The sequence below is a fragment of the Scylla paramamosain genome, chromosome 33 (genome assembly GCF_035594125.1).
Source record: "Scylla paramamosain isolate STU-SP2022 chromosome 33, ASM3559412v1, whole genome shotgun sequence".
NCBI classification, from domain to species: Eukaryota; Metazoa; Arthropoda; class Malacostraca; order Decapoda; family Portunidae; genus Scylla; species Scylla paramamosain.
Genome location: NC_087183.1, coordinates 5684868 through 5695154, shown reverse-complemented (window position 1 = coordinate 5695154; position 10287 = coordinate 5684868). Strand labels below are relative to the sequence as shown.

General features: G+C 48.1%; 1 protein-coding gene across 1 annotated transcript in view; it reads right to left on the bottom strand.

Moving 5' to 3' along the window:
- Positions 1 to 225: 225 nt before the first annotated feature.
- Positions 226 to 10287, bottom strand: part of LOC135089540 (glycine receptor subunit alpha-2-like) — a 350767-nt gene continuing 340705 nt past the window's right edge. The window contains exons 8-9 of the mRNA XM_063985196.1: positions 6391 to 6656; positions 226 to 5834 (exon numbers count right to left, since the gene is read on the bottom strand). Coding sequence (XP_063841266.1) covers positions 5655 to 5834; positions 6391 to 6656 — 446 coding nt within the window. The 3' untranslated portion in view covers positions 226 to 5654. The remainder of the gene's footprint in view (positions 5835 to 6390; positions 6657 to 10287) is intronic.

The window sequence follows — 10287 nt, the reverse complement described above, 5'->3', positions numbered from 1 at the left end:
GAGAGGATGGAGTGTGTCTTTGTGAAGGAAGGGCACACATCATTGCTACATTTGACGTATTGGACAGGTATCGAAGGGGTGGGACGTGTATTGGTGGTGTACATTACCAGTAAATAGCAGTGGTGGGCAGGCACTGGAGGATAGCAGGACGTGTGTGTGTGTGTGTGTAGCGAGAGAGTGAGGGAGGTGACACACGACTACAACATTAAAGGTGAATACAAGTCAGTCAGTCATTGCTTTATTGAATTATACATACAATTCTCATGGATAAGTAACCAATACAGAACCTACTATAGTTTCCTCTTCAATAAAATGACAGTAGAATATAACCTCTTGTAGTGCATGTTTTGAAAAGGTCTAATTATAAAAGAAACTATTCATTATTAGAGGATAAAAGAACTTGGCGCCGTATTCATGAAATTTATTGGAAGGTAAATACGAAAGGTGTCCATTGAGGAGCCGCCTTGAGATGCTAGGAGAGAGAGGGAACCAATTGAAGTCAGGTCAAGTCAGGTCAGCGTCTGGTACGTGTGGCCGCGGCAGAACGGTAAACGGACGCTAGAGTGGTGTTACGATGTGCGCTGTGGTGTTGTGTGCTGTGGTGTTGTGGTGTTTGTGTAGAGTGCTGCGGGTGAGGGTGTTCTGTGTTGGCCTTTCGTTGTTTTTGTTTGTTGTTATCTTTGTGTTTTGTTGTTTTGATGGTGTTTTGTTGTTATTGTTTTTTGTTGGTGTTGATGATGTTTGCTTTGTTTTTGTTATAATTTTGTAGTTACTGCTGTTAATGTTTTGTCGTTACTGATGTTTTTGTTGATGTTTTGCTAGTTTTTTTTTTTGTTGACGCTGTTGTTTTGTTTCTATTGACGGTGTTGTTTTTGTTGTTACGGTGGTGTTGTGTTGAATTTGAAAGCGAGTTGGAATGAAAGTGTTGTTTCTGGTATAGGTGTGCATCAATTATAGTAGTAATAGTAGTAGTAACAGTAGTTGAAGTACGTAATTTTTGTTGTGTGTTGTGTTCCATCTGTTGATGAAACGCTATCACTAATTTTATAACAAGGCAGGAGGATGTTGTTTGCGTGGTGATGAATGAGGGAGCTCACCTGTCACCACACATGCACACACACACACCTGTCTGTCTGTCGCCTCGTGTCTGTCATCCTCCTGCTACCATGCCATTCACGGAGGGGAGGGAGGGAGGGGGAAGGGGAGAGCGGGGAAGGCTTGGCAGTGGGGAGCTGAATATAGCCAATGTCAGCGAGCACCGGGGCTGGATAACACTAACTGCCTTCCTGCCGTTGCCCAATTTTAGCCTAAAGGAGAACAAGGGCGCGAGTCAGGTGCTTGTCAGGCAGTGCTCCGCTACCTGAGACAGGGCGCCAGTATTACGAGGGATGGCTTTGGGCAGGCATTTTGTAAGGTTTTATTTTGATATCGGGAGTTACAGGAAGTGAATTATGTTTGTTGTTTATATTTCTACTTTTTTTTTTTTTATGTGGGGAGAAGTAAGGTTCATTAGGGCCGAGTTACTGCATTTCCTCTGGGAGGATTAATTATTTTTTGTTTTTATTTATTTTAGGATTTCAGTACGATTTTTTTTGGGGGGGAGGGGAGGAAATTATTGTCTTCAATCTTTATTTGAACAACATTTGTTTTGGCACTGTTGGGTACTTTTCGTCTCATACAGTAAAGAAAAGAAATAAAACATACGAGCTTCTAAGGGAGAGGAAAAAGGTCAGGTTAGGTCAGATCATGTCTGGATTTGTGAGTGTGTGTGTGTGTGTGTGTGTGTGTGTGTGTGTGTGTGTGTGTGTGTGTGTGTGTGTGTGTGTGTGTGTGTGTAAGTGCACATATGTTATTAGCAATCATTAGCGTCTGTTTTCAAGTTTTTTCAATTATTTTTTCATGACAAAGGACTGTTACTATAGTTTTGTACTCCTGAAGCCGTGAGAGACGTCGAGTGATGGATGCGAGAGAGAGAATAGCGTTAGTAATACTGCAGTAGTGTACGTACGTGTGTATAAGTATATTTATATATATATATATAAAGCGCTGAATGACATAATACCCCACCAAGGTAAGCGTGGGTGTTGATCTATCCGTAGTACACAGCGTCTGGGTGTGAGAGGATCGCGGGGCAGGTGCGTAGGCGAAATGCAGGGCCAGGAATTCTGTACAGAACGTATGGGAACAGGAGATCAGTCACGGGAAGATCAGTTACCCTAGCTACGTTTGGTGTCGGTTATTTTAGGTCAGGTTAGGTTAGGTTAGATAAGGTCATGTTCTGTTAGGTTAGGTAACTTGACCTAGTCGCACACCTTATCTAATTAAATACAGTGTAAGGAAACCTAACTTAATGTAACCCATCCCAAGGGCAGCTGTGGCGGCTGATTCTGTTGTGACCTAAAACAGGAGAGAAGGAAAAACCAGGCGATGAGAAAATAGTCTACGATAGGAAGCGCCATAGAATTATCATTATTATTGGTTGATAACACAGAGCAACTCTACACTGCCTCGTCTATGATGCGTCAATAGCAACTGAGGAACGAGCGGCTTGTTGGGCGACAGCGGCCAAAACGAGAAGTGAGGTGACCGTGGGGCGACTACTGCTACACCTGTCTAAACGAAGGGAACCAGGGGTCAGGAATATTTCCATTATTGAAAATTTGATAAAAACTGCATTTGGATTCTACTATGTAACGTTTCGATGGAATCCAGACGTGGCGGCCTGGAGGGTACTTGGCCTACGGGACGGGGCGGGGCAGGGGGCGCGAGGGAGGGCACCCCTGTGGTTTGCCGGGGCTGCCTTGCAAAGCTGCGTATACACTAGCCATCCTGTCTGCCTGTGTGCTGGGGATCAGGGGAGCGAGTAGAGCTTGTGAATGTTTGGTGAGTGCATCATTAGAGTGGCCAGCGGATTCCCTCCCTTTGTCAGTCATTTTTCAGCTTCACTTTTAAGACTGTATTGAAATGAACGCGGAATGCTGGCCGCGGCGACCACCGGCATAGCAGGGAGGCGCTCCCTCACGAGAGGCTGCGGGCCGCCCGCACAGGTACTCACAGCCCGCCCGTCACACCCGCGCCGTGCCGTTAGGGTGTTGATTGGTGTGTTGGTGTGTTTCACGCGAACTCCACCGCTACCCGCCGCCGCAGCACCCGCCACTCATTGCCTGAGTCTTGGGGCATAAAAAGACCATGCTTTATGTGGTGCCCGGTGTGTTGTTCCCTTTGTGTGTGCAACGGTGAGCGGCGACTCACGCTGTGCTGGCGGCGACACTCTAGACACGAGAAGGAAACCAACCGCAAGGCTTTGACGGAGCTCCTGATGCACGTTGGGGGAGAGTTATTGTCACGTGACAGACAGCTGCGTCTCGCCCTTCAGTGTGTTTCTCCCTGCGTGCGGACTACTGTAGCGGCGCAGCGGGAGTGGCAGCGGGCGGCGGTGGAGCAGGGGGGAAGGGTGCAGGCAGGCCGCCGGAAGCCGCGTTTACTAAAGGGGCTATTACACGGGGCGTCTTTCCTTGAACCGTCCAGCGAGCGGGGCAACATTCGGGTGCACGCATCGAAAATCGTGACGTCACGCCCGTGACCGCGTGTCCACCCAGGTGATGGCACGCTGCGGAACGTTACCTTTGACATTACGGTGTTGTCCATAACACAGTGCGGGCCCAAGCACACCTGGTGGTTGACGTGCCGTTTGATTGAACTTATTACGGATTATTTTGTACAGTGGGATCAGTTAGATTACACAGTAGCAAGCGTTTCCTTATTACGGCGTGCCGGTGCACAGTACAGATCATTGGCGCCTTCCCATTGTAGCGTCTCGATTTGATCAGAGATGTTAAAGATGTAACAGTGCTGATATCGCACCAGATTGGTTCCCACGTGACCTTAGCGCCCTTGGGACAAGGCTTGGTCCTTGACGTGCACACCACGTAACGTTCTCACCTTGCGCTAATTTGTTGCCTCATCTCTGATCATCGGTAATGTTTTCCTGGACGTGCTGAAGGAAGTCGTGGGCCATGTGGTAGCTCCTTAAGCGATGACTATGTACAGCACCCTATGCAGGGTCTCACTGGGCGGGCGCGGCGGGGCAAGTGGACGGGCACGTGAACGACTGACAGTGGCTGTCCTCTTTAGAATGTAGAATATTATGTACAGCAGTGCTCTGTCCAGCCTGGCCCCGCCTGCCACGCTCTTGGTGCAAATACTGCCAAAATGATCTTATCACGTCTAGTGAAAATAGATATTTCAAAATAATTAGTATAACAGTTTCTCTCCAGGTAATGAGGATCCTCAATGCACCACGCAGCGCGCCGCCCAAGTCACGCCGCGGCAACTTCTTTGAGCGGCGGCGTGTGGGAAGCCGCTCCTGGGAGGGCGTGGCGGTGTAGCGGCTCGGTCTGGCTACTTTGTTGAATCGGGCATCGTGAGGAGCGTCGCGTCCACCGCTGGATCACTGAGGCTGTTGGTTTTTCTCCCGCAGGGGCCGCGGCTGCCACACAACCAGCGGGGCGCCGCGTGCGTCCACCGCCTGCCGAGAAATGCCAAATTGTGATTCTGTCGTGGCCCGGCGAGCCTCGGGCGTCGTGCCGCTGGCCGGCGCCCGACACACGTGCAGCACCACAGACACCCACGCCTTGGGGCGACACACACACCGTCACCATTACAGTATAGCTAATGTACATAGATTTGTGTATAATATATTTTGATGTTTATGTATTATGCATCAAATATTTTACAACATTGCGGGAATTATGCACAGTATGTGTATGTTTGCTCCTAACACGTATGCATATATATGTGTATATATAAGTGTTTCGACACATACATGCATACAAGCGTATCGGTCTGGCTCTTGTCAGGGGGTGTTGAGAGAGTTTGGGGCGTGGCGGAGCGACTCTTGCTTATGCTAAATCTGACATGAATAATAAAGCTTATGTATAGTGTGCCGGGAGCCGCGGGGCGGGGACAGCAGGGACGCGGTGGCCAGGTGTGGCGGGCCGTCACCTCGCAGCTGTCGCAGCTTCACCACCATTGCTGCCACGCCAAGCCCTGCCCGCCGGGGCCCGCACCACCGCCGGGCTTGCTGTCCCCGGCTCGGGCCGCCGCACCTTAACGCTAACAAATAGTCCATATAATACTTGTCTTCATCACACACAAACATCTGTGGGAGTGAAGACAGAAACGCGCACCAGAGATAAGAAGATCCAGGAGGCAGATTCAGTGACGTATTTTTATACAAAAATATCTATGAATCTAGAATAAGACTGCAGTTGCTTTCGTGACCCGGGCTCGCCCACCTGCGGTTCCCTCCGCGTGGGGGCGGCCTGCCTCACTAGGTCTCGTGCCGTCCTCCAGGATCTCCGCGAGCCGCAGCATCACATTGAAGTATTCACTCAGTATTCATTGCCACTCAGCCACAAAAGCCTCAGCAAATCACAGTTCATACCCGTGCAGCCACAGGTATGCCTCCCGCCACCTCACCTCCGTCCCGCGGGTGTGGCCTCGCACACCGCCGCGAGTGTCTCACGCCGGGAATCACAACCCGCAAACTTGACCCGATATTTGGTTTTGGAAGCGAAGAGTTAGAATTGAAATTTTCTTCTTTTCCGAGTCATTGACGTTGAGGAGAAGGAGATGAAGGCGAGGGAGAGGACCTAGAGCATGTAGTAGCACCAGTAGAAGATGTTGAAGAGGCCGAAGAGGAGAGGGAAGAGGCCGCGGCAGTACTCGTCGATCTGCCGGGCCTTGATCTTGTTGGATTGCTTGAAGGCTCGCACGATCTGGGCCGTGACCTGCGCCGGGTCCTCCTGGCACGGGGAGGAGCCACCCTTCAGCTGTCACACAGAGGAAGAGGCCGTGTTAGTGACGCATATCTTACAGCACCTTCAGGAGGGAAAAAATAAAGCCTATGCTCGAGAAGAGAGTGAGATGCTTTATTACGAGAAAAGTGAAAAGACCATTTCATTCTGTGTCCACTTATATGTATATGAATGATCACTAAACTAATAACTTATTGCAGGTGTCTTACATGGATATCCTATTTGGCATGAAAAAGAAAAAAACAGGAAAAATTAGCGATACTTAAAAATGTTAAAAATATTTATAAATGCAAATTAAGCCTCTGGTAAAAAAAAAAAATAACCATAAGAGGCAAGACAAAGAAAGCAAGGCCTGTGTGGGCACGAAATACAACTACACTGACGAAACACAAGACTTTAAGCAAAAAATTCCTTGCAGGACGTATACAAGGTACAAAAAAGCTTCAGAGATGAGGAAGAGTTAAGAAAGTTTTTAAAAAGCTTCGCGATACTTATTATACTACAAAAGAAGGCTTCAGGGAGGAGAAAACTTATCAAGAAAATTAATAAAAAGTGTTTTGGGGATTCGTACGGTGTCTGAGCTTCCTCCAGGAGGGTTGCTGCCTGGGGTGGTGACCACTGCTCCGCCGCTGCCCGCCTGGCTGATCTTGACCTCCGTGTTGCTGGCCATGGCGCTGGGGGACTTCTGGGGCGTGGGGAAGCCGGTGCCGAGATTGGGGAAGCGGTCAGCCAAACAGATGCCGTTAGAGCCTCCTCTCAGACGGAGCTCCATCTGGGGGCGCCGGCGCCACAGGTAGTTGACGAAGGTGAACTCCAGCAGGGCGCAGAACACGAAGGCTGGCATGGAGGCAGGCAGGCAGGCAGGGAGGAAGGAAGGAAGGGAAACTTTAATAAGGGAGAGTGGGCCTGATTACCAAGTCAACTTTTCTTCTACACTCACAGTCAAGGAACAACCACCTCTTGAGTTTTCTGAATAAGTACAGTAATATTCTATAATCTACTTTATGCTTTGATGCACCATCACTGTAATCATCACTATCCTCCATCGTGACTGTATAGTGAGGAGCCTTCGTTATTACCATCATTCATTTCTCACTTTGTTAAACAGTGTAATCATCAACTGTCTCATAAAAACCAATAAGTCTGCTGCTCTTTGTTCATTCTTTGTCTTTATCGCCGTCGCCGCCGCCGCCACCACCATCACCACCACCACCACCACCACCACCACCACCACCACCACCACCACCACCACCACGACTACTACTAAAAATATATATGAACTACAAACTCACAAATAATTAGATCCACGAAATAATCATAAATGTTAAAAAGAACCAATGGGAACGAATCCTGCATACGCTTTACGCTTTCTAAATATATTATTCAGGGGTGGAACTTTTAAAGACTTGCGAGCTCTGACGTGGAAGTGGCGGCGTGAGGGGCGAGTGAGGGTGAGCGGAGGGAGAGGTGGCAGACGGCTAGTGGTGGAGTGATGGGCAGATGTACAGGTGAAGGTTAAGGTAGGAAGCTTTGTCCCTCTAACAGGTGAGTGTCGGGACAGGTGGCAGACGGCTAGTGGTGGAGTGGCGGGTATGACAGGTATAGGTGGAGGTAGAAATACAGGTAAAGATTAAGGTAGGTAGCTTTGTCCCCCTTACTGTTAAAGTGCTGGAGGATAGACACACACACACACACACACACACACACACACACACACACACACACACACACACACACACACACACACACACACACACACACACACACCGCGTAATGTAGTGGTCAGTATGCTCGGCTCACAACCGAGAAAGCCTGGGTTCGAGTCCCAGGCGCGGCGAGGCAAATGTTCTTACTGTTCACCTAGCTGCAAGTAGGTACAGGATGTAACCCCAGGGGTTATGCCCTCGCTGTCCTGGTGTGTGGTGTGTGAGTGGTCTCAGTCCTACCCGAAGATCGGTCAGCATGAGCTATGAGCTCTTTCCGTAGGGAACGACTGGCTGGGTGACCAGGAGACGACTAGGTGATTGAATGAAACACGCACACACCTCATCATTTATCACTGCATGCATACAGTTTTCCTTTTCCCCATTTCTCTTACCGTGTCTCTTCCTGTTCCTCCCTTCCCAGCGCCCTCTGGAGCCCCTTGTTCTAAGCTTAGGACACTCAGGAACCTTTCCCTGCCCGACGTGATTTCCCTGGGGGGCGCTTCTCCCCGTCAGTAGCTTTGGGGGCGAGGGAGGGGGACGTTAACATCACCGAGTCAAATTGTCCCCAGTGTCCGCCGTTGTTTGTTCCCGTGTGTGTGTGTGTGTGTGTGTGTGTGTGTGTGTGTGTGTGTGTGTGTGTGTGTGTGTGTGTGTGTGTGTGTGTGTGTGTGCGCGCGCGCGTGCGTGCATGCGTGCGTGCGTGCGTGTGTGCGTGTGTGCGTGCGTGCGTGCGTGTGCGTATACGCATGCGCATGTGTGTGTGCGTGTGTGTCATAAAGTTCCTCCTTAAGCTCATTAAGTGCTTTTCTGCGTTCATTCCATCCACAAGGTTTCTTTCCCTCAAATAATTACACCTCCCTTGATAAGTTTGGTTTGGTTTGGTTTGGGTGTGTTTGGATTGGGTTGGGTTGGTTTGGTTTAGTTGGTCTGGCTGAGGTTGAAATAAGTTTGAGTTGGGTTGGGTTAGGTTAACATAAGTTGGGATGGGCTGATTTGGGTTAGGTCGAGATAAGTTTGGGTTCGTTGGGTTAGGTAAGGTTGAATTGGATTGGATTAATTTAGGTTAAGAAGTTGGGTTGGGTTGGGTTGGGTTGGTTTAGGTTGAGGTAAGTTGGGTTAGGTTAAAGTAAGTTGGGTTATGTTAAAATAAATGGGGTTGGGTTGAGATAAGTGGGGTCGGGTTAGATCGAGATGGATTGAATTGGGATGGGATGGGATGGGATGGTTTGGGTTGAGGTTAGGTTGCGTCAGGTTGGGGTGGGGTAGGTTAGGGGAATATTTTGAGATGAATGGTTTCGTGTGAAATTTTCGTGGAGGAAGCTTTCTTCGTTAGGTGTGTGTGTGTGTGTGTGTGTGTGTGTGTGTGTGTGTGTGTGTGTGTGTGTGTGTGTGTGTGGTGGGGGGGGTCCGTCTTTAACATCCGCCAGGTAGATATCCTTCACCTGGCCAAGTCGCTTCACGAAGGTGCTCTTGTCAACACGAAGTTTCTCATTCGACAAACTTGAGCACCGTTGTATTGCCGCGGCGTCTGAGTCTGAGCCGCCGCCCGCCAAGTTACCTAAGTATGCTGCCTCGTGTGCCACTGGAAGGCTCTTTGTCAGCCTCCTTATGACTCCGAGAATGTCAATGATAATGTTTTAATGAGGGTTTATTTTTCGTGGTGTGTGTGTGTGTGTGTGTGTGTGTGTGTGTGTGTGTGTGTGTGTGTGTGTGTGTGTGTGTGTGTGTGTGCTAGTCATGTTTTTTTCATGAAAGGGAAAAGCATTTTCTTAAACAGATCGTCCGTTAGTATCCTCTTCCTCTTCCTCTTTCTCCTTCTCTTTCTCTTTTTCTTTCTCCTTCTCTTCCTCCTCTACAATGTTGGCTCTCGCTTAACATCTGACACTGTAGTTTAAGCCTCTAATTGGCTAACACATCTACTGATGATTGTTCTTCCTTTGTGCTCTTTTGTGTTCTTATGTGGTCCCCCTATCCTTAATTCAATATTCCCTTGTTGCTTCACCACCACGGCCACCCCAACCACTCTCAAAAACACGGCATACTCATACATGTTTTAGGCAGTAGATTGAAGTACCCTTTGTCCTTGTTTTTACTCCACGAACAGGTAATTAAACTCCACAAACGCTCTCAAAAAATATGCTCGGTTCAGCCTCTATTGTATACCTCTAAATATTAAACACCACCTCTCTAGTAGACCCGATAGGGACTTGAGGCGAGTATGGACTAGGTAGGAAAGAACACACACACACACACACACACACACACTCTGACAGGGGAGGGAGAGGGTGTGTCCTGGAAAAAAAAAAACAATAGGCAAAGGTGGAGTACAGTGTTGTCCCACGAACTCATCTTTGTATGGCTTGTGGAAAAGTATTATTTTGCTGGGGCTGGTTCACGTGAAGGGTTTCTGAGAATGAGGAAAAGCCGTAATGTAAATAACAGAATAATAAAGGAGCGTATAAAGAAAATAACACATGGGAAAATAAAGCAGTATGTTAGTAAATAAAAAAAAAAATAGACAAAGAAGAAAAAAAAACTACTAAAAATTCACATGAAGAAAGATGAAGAAATGAATATGGAAGGAAGAAAGGAAGAATGAAAATATGAAACTTTTTTTTTACGTTGGTGTAAAAGATGTCAAGTTATTCTGTTGCATTTATATGAGAAGTGGAGATAAAGTGGAGGTAATGAGGTAACTTATTTCCATCCATCCTCAGTTTTTTTCTGTCTTCCACGTATGTCCTTGCAGCAATGAGGCAAAA